The sequence below is a fragment of the Corvus moneduloides genome, chromosome 2 (assembly GCF_009650955.1).
Source record: "Corvus moneduloides isolate bCorMon1 chromosome 2, bCorMon1.pri, whole genome shotgun sequence".
Taxonomy (NCBI): domain Eukaryota; kingdom Metazoa; phylum Chordata; class Aves; order Passeriformes; family Corvidae; genus Corvus; species Corvus moneduloides.
This window is the reverse complement of record NC_045477.1, coordinates 116,243,396-116,262,635: the sequence shown is the minus strand read 5'-3', so window position 1 is coordinate 116,262,635 and position 19,240 is coordinate 116,243,396. Positions and strand designations below refer to the sequence as shown.

Genomic DNA, 19,240 nt, shown 5'->3' with positions numbered 1-19,240 from the left:
GGTTATGCTCTGAGGAAACAGAAGTCCCAATCTCAAACTCTGAAAAACAAACAATCCATCTGATCTTTTCTAGAAAGATCCTATTTGTGAGATCTGAACTTGATCATCTTCCTTGTCTTTTATGGTGCACCAAAAATATTTTCTCACATGCATATTTTTGCTCACATTGTTCTCTGATTGAATGTAGGAGATTAGAGAACAATTGTCATGGAAGGATATTCAGTTCTGTCTGGTATTTGCTAAACCTTCTCTGCATTACAAACACTGATTTGTTTCCACATTAATCCAGAAGAGGAACTTTTTAGCACCTTAGTTCAACTTCACCATCTTCATTTACAAAGCAGTCTTCTGTTTCTACTTATGTTTATGCTATTCTATCATGTAACAATGAACAGCTGCACCATTCTAAGTGACATTATCATACATATCACAAGTTTTACAGGCATATGAGAGAAAAGAGCTCAGAGCTAGTTTCTTGTACTGACAATATAAATTATTTTTCCATACAATGTGTGATACAAGCAAGCTTCAGTGAAACTGAAAATTCAATACCCTATTTCACAGGCTGCAAACTAATAAAGCTTGAGGTATTTCTGGTAACCTTCCACAGTTTCACCAGTGTGTGCAAAGAGTTCACCGTAACGAGATGCTCTGACGATACCATTGATGCTTTCGGTACGGCAAATATTCCTAAATGTAAGACTTTTCAACCTGTTTATCTAGAAAAGTCAAAAACTCCAAAACACAGTGCTCAAATTCTGACCACATTCATCTGAGAGCACCACATTCTGAATCCCTTTAAAACGTACCAAAAGGCTGAAGACACTACTAATTTCTGATCTCTCGCAATGAAAAGTTGGAATATTCATGAAACAACAGTAAATTAAAATTAACTCTTTAGTCACAGATAAAGCACCGGCAACCAAGTTTAATAACATATAACATATTTCCACCTGGATGGTTTCTGAAAACATCCACCCCAATGCTTCACGTGACAACTTCAGACAGGCTGAAGCCACTGCTCTGCATTTAGGCTTTATACTCATTTTGAATTGTCAAATAATAGATGTGATACAAAAAAGAAAATAAAAAAACAACACCAAAACTTACTTGCTGTGACAGTGCAATAGTAAATCAATGATAAACGTCTGCCATGCCTTCTCTTTACTGAGTGCATCCAGTGCCGTTGGAATCAAAGCAAAACACAGGGTCATCACCTCCAGTGCTTCACAGCAAACTTGTTCATCTTCCATGTCTGGTTCATTTCCTGCATTTGTCTGTGAAAACAAACAAGAGCGCACAAAGTGGGTACAGCAAACAATCCCAAGAAACCCAACTGGCTCCAAGGTATATCGCTAAAAACAAACACAAACCACAGCTTTGTGATTAGTGACTTAGTGATACTAAGTGATTATCAATGCCAAGTATTTACGCACTCCACTCAGATCCAAGCCAAAGCACTATGTGGGATGACTCGAACTTCCAGAACTGTGCTTCTCAAAGCAGGATTCCAAGCGTGAACTTACGGAGACAGAAGTTAAATAGGAAGCTTATAGGCAACAATTACATCAGTTAGTACTGTTGGGAGTTTTTTCTTGGTTTGCATCTGGGGTTTTTTTTGTTTGGGATTTTTTTTTGTTTTGTTTTTCTTTACTAGTCAAAACATGGAGTTTAAAGCTTGGAAAACTCTTACTACTCAAACAGAGAAAGGCACAGTGCTGTATAATTCATCAATCCAGTTTTACAAGGCTTTGACACTCACAATTTATTTGACCAAAAAGCTTTTTAATACTGCTAGAATTTATTAATCACTTTGCTATTTTTCAGAAACATGAAAGAGCTGTTTAAGTTTTAAACACAGCTGCTGTGGTGATTTTTGAAACAGAAAATAATATTACTGCTAATTGGTGCTTAGGTTACTTCTTCAACTAAACACCTGAATCAATTGAGTTGATTTTGGTACATTTTTTCAAAATAAAAGGAGAGGCAAGCCCTCTCCTCCATCTAGAAGTAATTACCTTCATGAAGTTCTGAAGAAACTGAATGCACGCAGGTCTCAATTCATCATTTATAAATCATGAGTGCAGGTTTGCAACATTAACTAGAGGCATTTAATATTTGTTTTATATGTGGAAAGGTATCAAGATTAATTAGGCAGAAAGAAGGGATTACAACGCAGAGGAGAGAATTAATTGTCAACAGGCCAAAATATGCCTCACTCTGGCAACAAACACTACTTTGTCCATGCACAACAACTGAAAAATCAGAGGCAGTCACTGCACTGCAGCAGGAGGATGTGGCAGTTCTGACACAACTCAAGATCAGAAAGCAAATGCAGAATGCCTTCAGCAAGCCCAGAACTGCATCTGCTCTGCACTGAAGCCCTGGTTAGAAAGGGAAGTTATTTCTGCCCAGCTGCAGGGATCCAGGAGAAAGGCAAAGTACATTTTATACTCAATGAAGTACTTCCCTGCACTCAGGCACCCAGAGCTGGGGGGTCTGTACATCATTATATTTAATCTTTATAAAGCCATCATAAAATTATTTCCTCTCATCTATAACCAGATACAGTTCTCTTAAACTGTGTCTTTTCTTCCACGATATTCCTCTATTTCTAGGATACTTTCCTCTCTTTTAATGTTATATTAACAAAGAGTACTTTATTTTCCCTGCTTATTTCTGCAATTCCTTCCTCTTTTGAATTTCCAATTTTTCCCCTTCAAATTTTATTTTCCTTTTGCACAGTATAAACCAAATGCAGCTGCCATTTATTACAAATGTCCATACAGGTGTCAGTAAGAATAAAAAGAAAAACAACAAAAAACCCACAGAATTCTTTGAAGGATGACTGATAATGCACAGCTTAAATTTCACCTTTTTTAAAACTCCAATTATTTTAAAGTATTTTTACAGAACTAAGATGTATAATTATTACCCAGAAAAAAGTTTAAAAAGTACATTTAGGCATGCTCTCTTTTAGGTATATTTTCTCTAGTGCACTACTGCTCTTAAAGCATCCTATGTATAGATACAAGCACTTATCTTTGTGTGCCTGGACTGTCACATGAACTAAACCATGTTTTATATGCAAGTATCAGCTAAAAAAACCCCCAATCCCAACTTTATTTCATGAAGAAGTCATGCTCACAGCAATAGAAGCAGATGCCATTAAAACACTATGAAAGCTAATGGAGAGGTGTTGCATTTTGCTGAAGTAAATATCCTTTCAATTGATCATTCAAGCACAACAGCGAATACACCAAGAATTAAGCCTCCCTACATATTCCTTTTCTTTTTTTCTCTCAGGCAAGTATTGATGAGTACTAAACCTGATTTTGTAAGACAAAAAAAGGAAGATGCTTTTTTAAAATCACTGTCAAAATACAGATTATTATTTCCTGTAACTGTAAGCAACACTACTTAAACACAAGGTGTGTGATAATGTACTGATATAAAACTCCCAACTCCAAACTATTTGTGTAAACCACATGTGAAACCATTATTAAAAGAAAAAAAGCTATACAGAATTAGCAATTATATGGTTTTTTCCAATGCTTCTCACATCACTTTGCTCTTCTTTCTCATTCTAGACTGCACATATGCCTTGAATCACTTCTGTAGAACAGACCTTTTAAGTTTAAAGACTGGACAAATTAGCATTGCAGGAAATGCTTATTCCTTATTTAAATGCAGAACTAACTGGGATGAAAACATGTTACAGCAGTTACAGAACTGGTGCATTTTTGAACTGACACCAGATTCAAGTTACAATTCAACAGTTACCGAGAAAAGGAATTTGGAATAGAAAATTAAGCTGTGTTATGAAAATGACATGTACTAGGTTCTGAAATACATCACTGTATCCACCTAAAAGCTCATCACACTGTGAGCCTGACCAGGTCAACATTCCCTTTGGTACACAAACAAACAGTTACACAAGGAAAGTAGTTGTTCAGGAATTCTTACCTTTTCATAGATTTTACTAATTTCCTCATTTGAGCTGAAAACCAGCTGAACTGACCCACAACCTGATGCCCAAACAATTTTTTGTACTGCCCTGATAACACAGATGTCAGGGATGTATTTTGAAGCCTGAAAAAAAAAGAGAAATTAACTAAAGCAGCATTAAAATGCAGCTGCAAATAACACTACAATGGATTCTAATTTCCCACAAATGTATTTCATATAAAATTTAGGATTTAAAATGTTAAAACAAAGAATTTTTCCTTAAATAGAAAACAGGTGACATATCTTGAAGAGTAATTATACTTCACTCATGTAAAATCTCATTTTTTTAAAGTAGGATGTATGCAACTCTGATTCTAAGGCTTAGCAGAAACTACCAACTTCATGCTAAAACCTTCTTTATTTAGGAAAAAAAACCAAGAAACTGCGAAGCATTCATCTGGAAGGCAGCCAGCCTCTTAAGCAATGTAAACTCTGATTCTAAGGCTTAGCAGAAACTACCAACTTCAATGCTAAACTTTCTTTATTTAGGAAAAAAACCCAAGAAACCGCCAAGCATTCATCTGGAAGGCAGCCAGCCTCCTAAGCAATGTAAAAAGTTGAACTTATTTTAGGGTTTCTCCCCATGCTGTGCTAGCTGATAGCCAGCTTGAAAAACGGATGCTTATCAAGTATGTGATCATTATATAAAGGGATTGCTTCATGTCCAAGATACAGAGGTTTGAACATGAGTAAGAACACAGCTCATGTATCTTATGAATGCAGAGTCCCTCTTCAGTGTTTTGTGCATGGTCTGAGTTAACATCCAATGGTTTCCACTGATAAACACACATTACAAAACATACTACAACTGCTATTCTTTATAGTTCACATCAACTTTCAAAAAAAATACAAAACTTATCTGAAGTCTATATTCAAAATAGAATGTCCAAAAAATAGGCAATCTCTAAAAGCAGATGGCAGACAGTTCCCAAGGATTTCAAGTTTCATTTTTCTAAAGCTCAGACAATAAAAAAACGGGACTTTAAGAAGCTGAGCCAGTGAGGTATCTGCATCAGGAAACCTGAACAATGTGCATTCTTGTACTGATACGGACTTCAACAGTAGTTGGAAGAAAAATAAAAGACATTTTATCTTTATTACAAGCAAAGCAACCTTACAGCAACAGTGCCACAAGAAAAATAATGGGGTTTTTTTTATCTCATTGTAGTTTCAAACTTTAAGTACCAACATTTTTTAAAAAGGTGTAAGATTCCTCTGTGTGCTAAAGTCTTCTCTCTGGCTTATGGAAACTATGTCAGAGTAATTTTTTTAAAATTATGAGATCTGTTGAAAAGTGTTTTTGACCATCAAAACATGAAAAGGAAAAAAAAAAAAAACCTTTCAAAGGCAAACTACAATATGTAAGAAATTTAGATCTACAGCAGTATTCATAATTTCAGAAAACTACAGACAAAACTTCCACAGCAATATTGTTAAAGACACTCAGATTTTGTTTGCTTTGATGTGCTTGGTGAAAGAAAAATAGTATGTATTTATTAGCAGGCCTCTAAGAAAGACAAAGGCAGAATTCAAAAACCTTTCCTCACATCTCACCTCAAAAGACATTTCTTCTATGGAAGAAATTTAATTAAATCAGAGTTCAATTGGCTGATTTTACACCTATGGATGCAAAACCACCACTGACAGAAGGCAGATGGCTCAGTCCTGCAGTGCAGCACATTGTGCTTTCTTTAGACATTGCCCTTGGTTCTCAAGAGACAGCGCACTTGTCAACACCAGGATGATAATACAATAATATCTTCTATCTAGACACCTCAGAAACATTTTGGAGATAGTTTTGCAGATGTGCTATATGGTACAGAAAACCTGTATTTATGGCTTCCACTCTGGAAACTGAGGGATCCTGATGCACATGGAAGAGGAAGTTCAAGCAGTTGTGATTTTAGCTCCTGCTGCATTCAGCCAAATTCACTAATGTGTTCACTAACATGACTCATGATTCCAGATCCAAATGAGCTTTGGCCACACCACACAGGTAAGACCACTACGTTTGCAAAGCACATTCTTTAGCCTTACTGAGGTTTTCATTTGAATCATTAATGTACCTTCAATATATAAAGATACACTGGCAATGATTTGAGACTTTTCTCTTTCATATGAAGACTACCTAAAACATTTCACGACATTTTAAAAGGAAAAATCCATGTCTTACAGAGCATTAAATTTAAGGATTAAAAATATAGAAAAGATGCTATAAGGAAAAAAAGGTGATACAGAAAGGAATTCACCAACCTCATCAGATATTTGCTGTGCAAGACGTATTGCTACATTTCTCAGCATGCATTCTGAAGTTGGATTAGGAATGTTTTGTAGGGCATTTTGTAGCACCACTGCCTGGTCATGCGTAGCCTGGTTTATCTGGAAGAAAGTATTTCTCATACTTACTTTTACATGAGAAAAAAAAGCAAGAAGATATGAAGATCTAAAGTAGCTAGGAAAGATTTGGTAGAAGTAGGTAAGATGCTGGAAGGAAAACTACTTAGTGCAAATGCCAACAGAAATAAACCTTCTCATTTTCAAACAGATACCATCACATCTGAAGACACTATGCTGCAGTGTAGGATCACAGAGTACAAGCAGTTAAGAGGAAAGGCACTTGCACCAAACTTATTAGGTCTGGGGGCTTGTTTATTGATCAGATTATTTCAAGTAAACAGAATTTTTTTCTGTTACAATGCCTCCTTGCCTTTCAGTTGATGTGGGAAAGAAAGGGTTTGGCAATACACTGGGCCTCCCTCTGGATTAGATAATAGTGTCCAGACAGAACACGGCTGAAGTTTTTATTATACTGGAGTACATTTTAAGCATTTGAGTTAGTTTACTCTCGAAGAATTCTGTTTGGAATTATCCCTCCTGTTTTCGATAACAGTTTCAAAACAGAAACAGCAAGACAAGTTTTTATCTTTTCTGTATTGGTTTGAGCATAGTTGCCTCTCTCCTTAGTCTGCCAGAGCTTCGTAGTTTTGACAGTTCAAATCTGAAATGGTTGTTTCCTTGTCACAGACAAACAAAAGATGGTTTGCTGTGGTTTCAAGTTAAAACAAAAGAGTTTCTTCATTTTCCTGTACCAGTTCATTCAAAAAGCCCATCTCAAATGCTGCCCAAAAGACACTGTGAGGTTCCTGTGTAAGGTCTGGTGCTGGGCACATCCCTTGTTTTGTCAGCTTCACTATGACACTTGATTCAGGGAGCAAAGTTACAGAAGCTCCACTAAAGACTAACAGAGCTTCCACAATCAATCAGCTATTGGACGCTACTGGAGCTGATCGACAGCAATATACGAGGCAAATCAGGTTCTGTGTACCATAACACTGTATTTAACAACATTATTAATTAAACCTTCTATGAAAACAAGGAAGAAAGTAAAAATTTTAAAGGTATTACTGACAGCAGAAGACCAATAACTGAAAGATACAGACACATAACCTTGGCTGCCTCCTCTTCTTAAATACTGATGGAAAGCCAAGAGAGAAAGTTACGCTTTGGGGCTTATGCTTTAGGTGAGAGAAATGAAAGGTTTTAACAAATCTCACCTGCATCCCAGAGGAATAAAAAATACCGAAGTCCTTCAAAGAGGATGATGGTGACAACAAGAATAACCATGTTTTTTCCAACAAATCCGTTATTATTAAATCAGATGTTTGCAACTCTAAATAGTGAAAGTCAGCAATTGTGGACAAATGTTGCCTCTTCTGAAGAGGTCAGCCTAAGTCTGTTTCAAACAATACTTCAAGACTCAAGTGATGTCATGTCTGATGCACTTTACGTAAGTGTTGTAAGAAAGCAGGGCAGTAAAATTTACTCATTTAAAATAGATGAAATACAGGGTGGCAAACATGTCTGCCTTAGTATACTCCTATTATACTGTAACATGAGACATAAAAAGGGATCTTCACTTCTTTGTAATCATTAAGAGTTATGATTTACTTGAAAAAGAATTAATTATATATCTTCCAATAGATGCAGCTAACCAGCACAGGTATTTATTTTTGATGTTTAAGGGGAATGTACTTCTCTGTTTCAGAGATGAATCTTAGTCAATATTGTGGAACAAAGGGCTCTGAAGTGGGGCACTCTGTGTATTACTGAGTACAGGTTGATAGATCAAGAAACTGCTTGGGATGGAAACTCACAAATGGGGGATTCACATTTATCACAGAACATGCTGAGCTGGAAGGGACTCACAAGGATCATCCAGTCCAACTCTGGGCCCTGCACAGAACCATCCCCAGGAGTCACACCATGTGCCTGAGAGTATTGTCCAAACACCTCCTGGTGCTGTGACCACTGCCCTGGGGAGCCTGTTCCATGTCCAGCCACCCTCTGGGGGAAGAACTTTTTTCTAACCTCCCCCAACACAACCTCAGGCCATTCCCTTGGGTCCTGTCACTGTCACCACAGAGCAGAGATCAGTGCCTGCCCTTCCTCTTCCCCTCACCAGGAAATTGTTAACTGCAGTGAGGTCTCCCCTCAGCCTCCTCCAGGCTGAACACACCAAGAGCCCTCAGCTGGTCCTCACACAGCTTCCCCTCAAGGCCCTTCACCATCTTCGTTGCCCTCCCTTACATGCTCTCTAAGAGCTTCGTATCTTTCTTATATTGTGGTGTTCAAAACTGCCCCCAGCACTCAAGGTGAGCCCCCCCCAGTGCAGAGCAGAGCAGAGCAGGACAATCCCCTCCCTTGCCCAGCTGGTGATGCTGTGCCTGATGTCCCTCAGGACACGGATGTCCCTCCTGGCTGCCAAGGCACTGCTGACTCATATTCAACTGGGCATCAAGCAGGACACCCATGTCCCTTTCTGTGTCACTGTTTTCCAGCACCAAATTCCTCAGTCTGTCCACATATCCAGGGTTGCCCCATCCCAGGTGCAGGATCTGGCACTAGCCCTTGTTGAACCTCATATGGTTGGTAATTGCCCAGTCCTCTCATTTGTTGAGGTTTCTCTTCAGGGCCTCCCTGCCCTTCACTATAACCCCTTGTGCCTGACCTGTGAACCAGCTGCTCACCCACCACATGATGCGTTTATCCTGCTGTGTGCTGGACATTTTGTCCAGAAGGATAAATATAATTAAAAATGAGAAGTTACCTGTACTAACAATCATGCGAACCATTGAAAATCATATACAGAGCAAGTACATCTCACACCTAACGTTTTACAGTCACCAAGAAATAGGCTTTGTTTAGTAAGTTGATCTCTTTTTTAGAATTGCAAGACAACATTATCTGAAAGTACTTTGAGTTCTTGACATGCAACGCACTCGAAGAATAGACTGTCAATGAAAAGTAAAGAGATGTTACTGCAGACATTATAAAACACGGAGCACATTGCTATTGCTGCAAGGAAGACTTATATTACCGGTGAAATTGTACTTGTGCCTTCCACAACTGGCTGACAAGCTTCTGCCACAGCTCGAACATGGCCATATCCAATTGCTGTTAGCAATAATTTGGCTATTTTTAGAGCGTTAAGGTAGGCACCCCTTCGAGTTTCCATATCTGCATTTGGCAGGAAGTTATTTCTGGTCAGCATGCTCAACACAAGAGGCAAACCACCACTTTTCAAGAAGTTGTATTGGAAATCACTGGCATCTTCTCCCAGAGGTGCACTGGCAGGCATTAACAAGGCATAAACTACCTGTAGAACAAAATACAGAGTTAACTAATGGAAATGCACCAGCTTGGATATAGATGACTTAACACGAGAATTTGTAGCAATACTACATATGCAATGCTTTGACAGCACTGGCCATACATATGTTTATTCCAGTAAATTGTTAAGTATTTTCAATTGTTCATTTCAAACCAGAATTTGATCTTAGGCTTCCATAATGTTACAGAGAGGATTGCCACAGAGAGAATTGACGATTTTTAAAGAACAGGCAAAGCATCACAAACCTCTGTTAGGTACAGCACTTGTGAGGCAGAAGGACCAAAGAATAGAGAATCTAGGGATGGACTAAGGCTGCTTTCCCCAAGCTTTGCATGATCTAAACAAATTGCTCTTAGTTTCTCGACTGTAGTGTTATCTGCAATAAAAACACAACTTATAAGCATTTTGCAGCAAAACTACTCCACCACAAGTCAGTACTATTTACAATTATATATCTGAAAAATTTTAAGTGTATCAGAATAGTTGCAAAAAGTTACAGACAAAATCGACTATGAAGTGTTCTGCAATGACTACTACTGTCAAAACTGATCCCATTAAAGCAGTGCTACAAAACCACTTTAAAATACAATGCTTCTCCCCATTTTCACTGCACTGTGGCACTGAACCCCGGTACCAACTGCAAACTACGCAACTTTATAGAGCAGACAAGAAATAATTACTTGGGAAATCTTTTACAGTCCTAATCAGGATAACAGTAATGAATTACAGTACCAATAAATTACCATAAAGTAGAAAATACTCCCCTATCTTCATTTTTATATATCAGGTGAGAAATTATTATACAGGATATTACAAGATAAAGAACAGGATAAAGTTTTACCTGGTGGCATGAGCTTCATAAGAACACGAGCTCCATCTCTAAGAGGTGGCATATTTAGACTACTGCCCAAGTCTGCAACTTGCCAAAGAAAAGAGATGTATCGAGGATGCAGTGACATGATCTTAAAATAAGCAAATTTAAAAAAACCATAAAAATTGTCAGCCAAATACAAAGTGTAAGAAAAAACATGCTTGAACTGTTAATTTCAGAAAATGCTTACCACTCCAGGCAAACAGCTTTCAACTTCTGGATTTGGACCATCACTGTAGTGATTGCCATGGTTGCCCGGAGAACCAGTTGAAGAGTCAGAAGAACTATCTGGACTTGAGGGCATATTAGAATTTATCTGTGTAAGCTTAGCTGTAATTAGCTGAAAAACACAATCATAGTTTTAATACTCTGCAAAAATTAAGATTCTTTACCAAATAAGCATCTGATACAATGTTAATGGCATAATATAAGGAGGAAAAATGGAACTATTTCATAAAAATAAATGATCCCATGCATGGTATTTTTCAAGCATTTACAAAAAGGAAACAGTATCTGAATTGACGTAAATACCCAGCCTGCAACACTTACCGTTTTATCTTTGAGATTCAGCTGCCCAATTAATTTTCTGTCATCTGCAGGGTCTACCAGCTCACCCCCAATGAACAGCTCTACTTTTGTGTGTGCACTGTTGGCTTTAATGCGATTGAGGATGCAACGCCGCACTTGGCCAATTGTGTCGTTTGTGTGAGACCAAATATCCAAATCTTCCACCTGCCGGCCTTGGTTTGGAAAACGAACTACAAGTGTGATATGTTTACCACGGAAAGCTCTAAAAATAAACAAACCAGCAAAAGTTACTTTTGGCCTCATGAAATAAATTCTTTTCCCTGCTGCAATTTTTGTTGCAGGTATTTCAACATCAAATCTTTACATGGTATTTTCCAGTGTTAAGATTTGTGAAAGCTCCAGCAACTATGGCAACGATATCCACAGAATCTTTCAAGAAGCCACACTCAGAACAAATGCATTACTCATATCGTCAAATTTACAGTCTGCTTAGGAACTCTTATAAAATTTTAGATCTTTTCTCTGTCTTGTAACTTCCTGATAAAAATGTGCACACAAAGCTTAGTCAGACTGGCAATGCTTTGCTCTTTTAGCAAAGCAACTCAGCTTTAAATACACCAAAATCAGGAAAAGCCATCAGGTCACCGAGCCTTAATACCCTCTGTCAAAAGCTGTTACGAGTTTTATATCAGAATTCCAGGTTTTAAAATCACAACCCTTTAAAAAAAATTTTAAGTGGTCAAAAAAGGAAGAAACGGTTTCACATTAGCAGTGATCACACTCCCCACAATGGCAGGGAGCTCATTAGGAAAGATGTGCCCAGATAAGCCCAACAAACTAATCCCATGCAACAAAAGGCAAAAACTCCTCATAAAGCTCCTTGCTAACAAGGCCTGTGAAAGATTAGTCTAATCAAACAAGCAGCCCATATAAAAAAAGATGTACCCACAATCAACAAGAGAACTTCATTAGGACTAATCAATCAATATATACAATAAAAAAAGCTGTAGGAACACTGCAAATTACTGACACACCATAAAAAACCCACAATTGCTTAAATTTTTTTGACAAAAAGTGCATTTAAAATAAGTGGACGAGAAACATCCACCATGTTTAAAAATATGTTAGCTGCATCATAAATCCATAGAGAGAGATAGGATTTAAGTTTTCACTCAAGGACAAGTATAAGAGTAGTGAAGGTATACAGAAAATAAATATATTTCAAAGCATAGTTCTCTTCTTCACTTTATTATGAGGAACTTAGAGAATATTTCACTTAGAGATAATTAAAAATTTAATCTTGCAAAGTACGATTATGATCTCTGTAAACAATTCTGGAAGGTGAATATATACATTTACAACATGTTTTTGTATAGTAAGACCATGAAAAACAAAAAAGTTTTGCCCACGCTAATGTAAAGAACAGTACTGCTTTTAAGTAATTATCTGAGATAAAGAACTATATCCAAAACAATTGAACCTCAAGGTACGTTGTGCTTGTTATAGAAAAAAACACCAAGTTTATTCTTAGGTCTGCTGTCCCTTCCATATATACCTGTATTTGCCTGATCTTTCAAAATACTTTTTTTTAAAATAGGGTTTCACATATTAGCAAAGAAAATGGAATTCTGAAACACAGTGAAACCATTTCCTGCATAGAAACCGTTTAGAATGTAAAAATCCCGAGGATATTAATACTATTTTAGTTTAACAGAAATCAAAATCACAATACTGCTTTTCCACACATACCTTGACATAGGTAGAATAGTTCTCTCTTCGTGGTAATCACTGTCACATTCATTTATATACTCTCTTAAAACAGTCAACACTCTCACCATCCTTATTGCTTCTTGTCTTGCACAATTGATACTGTCTTTATCTCCATCCAACACACATAAAGTATCATAGGAGGCTTTTAGACGATCGAAACAGGACTGAATGAAGTCTTCATGAATCACTACCTAATTACATTAAGAAAGTGGTGCAATTACAAGACATATTAAAATCCAGTTTTTCAGAAGGATAACTGAATGGTAGAAGAAAAAAAAACTCCAAACCAAAATAGGTAAGTTAAAAAAAGCTCAATAAAGCTGTTTTATTCCAGCAACTCCTACCAATAAATAGTTGTAATTTAGTGTGCACTTCAATCTCACATCAGCAGCTGTAACCATACTGTAAGTAAATGGAAAAAGAGGAAGTTTGGACAGAGAACACTAAACTGGACTTTCACTTTCTCTTTTTCTCAGACTATGTTAAAGAATTCTTGTGTGCATGTAAATCCAACACTTCTGCAAGTGTCAGAGCTAAGCATGGGCAGATGGACAGATCGAAGTGTGCTTAGTAAGCCCAGACCTACAGCAAGACAGAATCCTCCAGCCATCTGCCACTGCAGTAAGATACAGCTTGAATGGCTGTAAATTCACCACCTAGAGCAGCTGTGCTGGATCTGGCAGGCTGGCAGCTCTGAAGATTAGGAAAGTGTTTTTGAAGACAAGTAGAATATCGGAATTTTAAGAAATACATCTGGCAAGTTATCAACTGGAGATCGTCCAAAGGACAATATTCCTCCACTAAATTTGTGCAGTCACATAATTACAGAATGGTTTGGGTTGGAAGGGGCCTTAAAGATCATCCAGTTCCAACCTCCATGCCATGGGCACGGACATCTTCCACTAGACCAGGCTGCTCAGAGTCCCATCCAACCTGGCCTTGAACACTTCCAGCGGTGGGACACCCACAGCTTCTCTGGCAACCTGTGCCAGTGACACAACACCCTCATAGGAATAATTTCTTCCTAATACCCACTTGAAATCTACCCTCTTTCAGTTTAAAGCTTTCCCCTTGTCCTGTCACTACATGCCTTTGCCAAAAGTCCCTCTCCAGCTTTCTTGCAGCCCCCTTTAAGTACTGGAAGACTGCTCTATGGTCTCCTCAAAGTCTTCTCCATGTCTACACAGCAGAAGTGCTTCAGCCTCTTGATTATTTTCATGGCCTCCTCTGGACTCACTCCAGTAGGTCCATATCCTTCCTGTGTTGGGGACCCCAAAGTTGGATGCAGCACTGCAGGTGGGGTCTCACCAGAGCAGAGAAGAGGGGCAGAATCCCCTTCCTGGACCTGCTGTCCACGCTGCTGATGGAGCCCAGGAAACAGGTGGCTTTCTGGGCTGCCAGTGCATGTTGGGCTTCATGTCAACCAATAACCTTAAGTCTTTCTCTGCAGGGCTGCTCTCAATCTGTTAATTTCCCAGCCTGTATTTGTGCCAGGGATTGTCCCAACCCAGCTGCAGGACCTTGCACTGGGCTTTGTTGAACTTCACAAGGTTCTCAAGGGCCCACTTCTCAGCCTGTCAAGGACCCTGTGGATGACATCCCTTCCCCATACCTTACAGAAACCCAGTATCTCTTCTCTGTCCACTGAACCACAGCTCCCAGCAAATATTAATGCAGGGAGATAACATCTGATTTGCTAGACTTCAGCTTGACCATTACATGGAAACTCAGTGACCCTTTGTAAGGGACACGACAGAAAAAAGAGATGATGTTAGCTTGTGACAACACCCCACAGACCCAGCCACTGAACATACCAGTATGAGTAAGTGCCACAATTCAAAGTGCAACAAATGGCTTTCCTCACATGGCATTAACTGTTTTCTGAGCAGAAAGAGCAAATACAGCAGATGAACTTACTATGAAAAATTAATGAGAGTTCAGTCTGCAAATATGAGAAAAAACTTTAGTTCTGCATCTGCCCAGAATCTGATGGCTGTACTCACCCTCCAAAACATGGAAACTATTTTCTGTTTTCAAATCTTTCAATGATAAAAATATCACCAAACTGATTTTTAAGACTATTTTTCTATTATATTCCAGATTTCTTGTTGCTTTTTCTTACCTGATTAACTTGTAACCTTGGGCCAAGATTAGTATAGATCTCTTTAAGAAGGTCTATTGCTCTGTTTGCAATGTCATCATTTCCCTGAATCACAACCTAGCAAAATTTAAAAAAAAGCATTAGCTTATCTTAAAACTTGCTGGTATAAAAATGAAAACCAAAACTACTACATAAGTATCTCAACACAATAGTATGTCTAATTATCTTATGAGGTAAAAGGGACTAAAATGCTTAGTAACAAAATAGAATCAATACAACTTACACTTAAGGTGATTAAATGAGCAAAAATTAACTAATTTTGACGTTCAGAATTGGCAAAAAAGATGTTTTATAAATAGTAAGAGTAGTTTTTATATATTCATGTTCACATAATATTTCAAATTTTCTCTTGTTTCAGAGAGTAAGAAAACAACTTCTTCAGATGCTTCAACAATTTGCATCACCAGACATTTAAGTATTTAAATGGCTGTGAAGAGGTGGAAGGGAGACAAGCAAATGAATTCTGCTTCTAATCTGAGAATCTAAATTTTAATTACTAGTCACCAGGTCTGACAGCAGGTTTTACAGACAACCCTTGCAGGGTACTGAGCTGAAGCTTCCTGAGTTTTGTCATGCTGATTAGAGTAAGCTGATTCCCAAAACTAGAACATGCTAACATTCTGCAGGGACTCTGTTCACAAACACTGTGTGAACTTATTTGTATAAAAACTAGGGTCTACTTTGGTTTTAACTATTATCACAGGATTAAAATACCTAACCCTTCAACAAGCCACAACCAAAATTACTGAAGACTGCTGCTCTATACATTTTACAAACACACAGCCATTATAATCATGTCACAGTGCACCACTGTGGGCTTAATGCAGCTCTTGAGAACTAGAAAAGGTCTGAAAAAATTAAGCTACAGTTTAGATACTGATGTTTTTCACCAATAGATCTGGCAAACTTCAGAAAGCTTCAACCTTCCGACTGAAAAGGAAGATTTCATATCTAAAGAATCGGTGGTTATATGGAATCCACAGATCCTAGAAAACCACCATGTTTAGCCAAAAGGTTGTGGTTATAAGAAGAAGAATCAGACCAGCAATCACTTGGTCTGATCTAGAATCACTCCAGTTTACCACATTGGAAGGAATGCCCTGAAATATCTTATGAAGTGCATGAAACAAAGTTTAATTATAATGTGCGTGTGGACAAAAAGATAAATCTACAGATAATTCACCTGGAAGGACCTTTTCTTCTTCAACAGTAAAGGCAAATTTTTAATTTCATGTGCATACATAAAGAATACTTATGTTTCAAATAACTTTCCGTTAAACATCAGTCTGCAAAGTTACCAACTTGCATACTTGCTGGGAAGACAGTGGAATCAAAAGCCATGCATTTAGTTTGAAGCAGTAGATTTTTGTAATTTCAGTCCATTACTAATAAATTACACATTCCTAAAAACAGACTTAGCAGTTAACCTTTCAGATGCTTCCTTCAATTAACTCACCCTCCAAAGGTAGTCTAGTCCTATTAATTCCAGATCATCCATCATATAGGCTCGTCTCTTTGCTACTAGCTTTCCTTCTCGACAGTTCACAGCTTTGAAGAAACGTTCAAAACATTTCATTCCATTTTCTGTTAATAGGGAAGGATCCAGCTGAAGCACATTATTTTCAAAGAAGTCCTTATTAATGTCAGGGTCTAAGTCTGGTTCATCCCCCATTAGTTTGGAATACCATTTAAAACAGGCTTCGCGATCACAAAGATAAACCGCATTTTCAGCTAAACACTTCCATATTTGCTTCGCCTGAGGGGCACAGAGCCACAGCTGACCATCCTTCAATAAAAATCTTGAGCAAAACAAAGAGACAATTAACAGCACTGTCTAATAGACATCCAGAGTTACAATTCAGTAAAAAGTACAGGCACAAAGGTGGATATGCACATTATACATGTATATATCACAAGTATGAAAACTTTATTTATATCATCAGTCCACTCATAATTGGCACCATGATTTCTTAGTAAGTTTGAATGGATCAAGAACTTGTATTCTAAACAAAAAAAGAACACAATTCAGTAAAAAAGTGCCTTATACAAAACTACCAAGCATTGTTTACATTTTATATACAAAGAAATGTACATTTCCTAGTGTAAACTATTTAGTTTAAAAGTCAAGTGACAACATATGAGAATAAATTAATTTTGCAATCATTCACTATGGTTTAGCACTTGCTTTAGCAAAATTGCAAAAAAGGTATCAATGCCATGGAGCACAGCCAGAAGCAGAAGTCAATGAACTGGAAATTTTTCCTTTTATTTAAGCACGTTTTTCATTTGTGTTCAATTATTATGAAACAATTATTAAGAACTTCAATTCTGAGAGCTAACACTAAGAATGTTTCAGGAGGAACAAATGATAATCAAAGTTCTTTAAAATAATTTTTCTGATTCCAAATGTTTTTTATGTGAAAGAAATCAGGGACTAAGTTACGGCACTGCTTTTCAGAAATTGCTACATACATATTCTACATTAGACATCTGTGGGACTTCATAAATTTCTGTACATTAACAAATAGTGAACTTAAGTCTAAAGAAGTTACAATTCTTAACATGCAGGAGTGATAAATTAAGTGTGCTATCCATATGTATTGTGTAATTTCATTAAACAGTTAACACTTTAGTTTAATTAATGAAAATTCTTGTTAAATTTTAAAAAGTAAAATAACATCTCCCTTAGCAAACAAGGAAAAAATAGTTCAGAACTTGATGGTTCAAGTATTTTTACTCCTCTAAAAAAAGGTTAAAACCAAGCAGGAAAAAGCTGAGACTTATCCTAAAAAGCACCAACATTCTGCAGCTCTATGCTGAGCAGAGATCCTTTGTTTTCTTACTTTATTCAAACAGGAGCTGGCCAAAATAATCCAAATAATTTTTTTATTGCACTTTCTTTCTAGGGCTCAGTTGCTGCCAACAAAACGTCAGTGACTGACAAAAGTATATGTCAGTTTATGATCATGGATTTAAATCTGGTGTGATACAAGCAAGGACACACAGCCACATCCCCACTTGAAATACTTTAAATTTTAAACTAAGTTACGCAAATAGGAATGTAACTGTATCCAGTGCACACTGTATTCAAGTCAGTAGGGCTCTGCACACAGAGAGGAAAAAAGCCATACAAATCTAAGTGCAGAATCAGAACCTTGAATTCCAAAGGCCCTAATAAACTTTTTTTGAATATTCCAACAGTAGCATAAAAGCCCTCCAGAAAAAAAACCAAACCAGAACAAAAACATTCAGCGTGTATTTGCATCTGAGTTTTGGAAGAGTTAACAAAACAAATTACAGCTATAGAAGAGAAAGAAATGCAAAGGGTTTCTTGTTTTACAAAGTATGAGAAGTATTCTTACAGAAGTTAAACGATGTTCAAGCTCAAACTCACCGTAAGAAGTTAAGTCGCTCCTGTACTTCCTGCACGTGACTGTATCGGCTTCCTGGTCTCACAGTTTGAGGATCATATTCACCATGCTCTGCAAATCAAAAGTTTTATTAGACAAGACATTCAGAAAAGTGATGCTAACTCCAGAAGACAGGATGTACTTGAAGATTTGTTACTCTGAATATAATCCAAACCCAGTACATTTTCAGTGAGGTATATCAGTCAGCTACCAGTTAATGCCTCCTCCTAAGCTGGGCATAGGCAAAGACTACTGAGGTCTATAATCAAATCAACAAACAATTATGTGCAGATACATGTGCTTATTGTTCAGTATAATCAAAGTGTTACTGAACAATTAAGAACTTGCACTCTACTAAATCAAATCAATTTTTCTTAATTTCAAGTCGTCAGTTTGAAGTCAGAAGTCAGTTGAAAACAGAAGCATACCATGCATATAACTCAATTATCCAGTGCTTTTTGCTGACGATGCTTCCGTTTTGTCACACAGCATCTTTTCCCGAATTTCGTTTTTCTATTTTTTAGGCTTTCTTCCTCTCCAGAGGAAATCATGACTCCATTTCCTTACCACCTTTATACACAGTTATGTACACAACAACACTCAGATCAAGAAAGTATAAGACAACTTTATATACTGCAAGTTTCCAAATATAAGCCCCAAATGCCTGTAATAGTGAAAAGCTTGAAATGGAAGAAGTAACTTGAAAGCAAGGCAAGAAGTCAAACTTTTACCTGCATTTTGTCAAATCTCAGTATTTTCTTAAAAACCGGCAATTTTGTTTATAGGAACGTGGTTTTGCTTGGGGTTTGGTTGGCTGTTTT

At 37.3% G+C, this 19,240-nt stretch overlaps 1 protein-coding gene across 4 annotated transcripts in view; it reads right to left on the bottom strand.

Annotated features, from left to right (window-relative positions):
- Nucleotides 1–19,240, bottom strand: part of USP9X (ubiquitin specific peptidase 9 X-linked) — a 101,452-nt gene that overhangs the window by 31,777 nt on the left and 50,435 nt on the right. For all 4 annotated transcript variants that reach the window (XM_032100941.1, XM_032100942.1, XM_032100939.1 and 1 more), the window contains exons 15-26: nucleotides 18,404–18,491; nucleotides 16,466–16,808; nucleotides 14,971–15,066; nucleotides 12,828–13,039; nucleotides 11,100–11,340; nucleotides 10,741–10,890; nucleotides 10,521–10,641; nucleotides 9,925–10,055; nucleotides 9,386–9,664; nucleotides 6,262–6,387; nucleotides 3,967–4,092; nucleotides 1,111–1,277 (exon numbers count right to left, since the gene is read on the bottom strand). In XM_032100941.1, coding sequence (XP_031956832.1) covers nucleotides 1,111–1,277; nucleotides 3,967–4,092; nucleotides 6,262–6,387; nucleotides 9,386–9,664; nucleotides 9,925–10,055; nucleotides 10,521–10,641; nucleotides 10,741–10,890; nucleotides 11,100–11,340; nucleotides 12,828–13,039; nucleotides 14,971–15,066; nucleotides 16,466–16,808; nucleotides 18,404–18,491 — 2,080 coding nt within the window. The remainder of the gene's footprint in view (nucleotides 1–1,110; nucleotides 1,278–3,966; nucleotides 4,093–6,261; nucleotides 6,388–9,385; nucleotides 9,665–9,924; nucleotides 10,056–10,520; nucleotides 10,642–10,740; nucleotides 10,891–11,099; nucleotides 11,341–12,827; nucleotides 13,040–14,970; nucleotides 15,067–16,465; nucleotides 16,809–18,403; nucleotides 18,492–19,240) is intronic.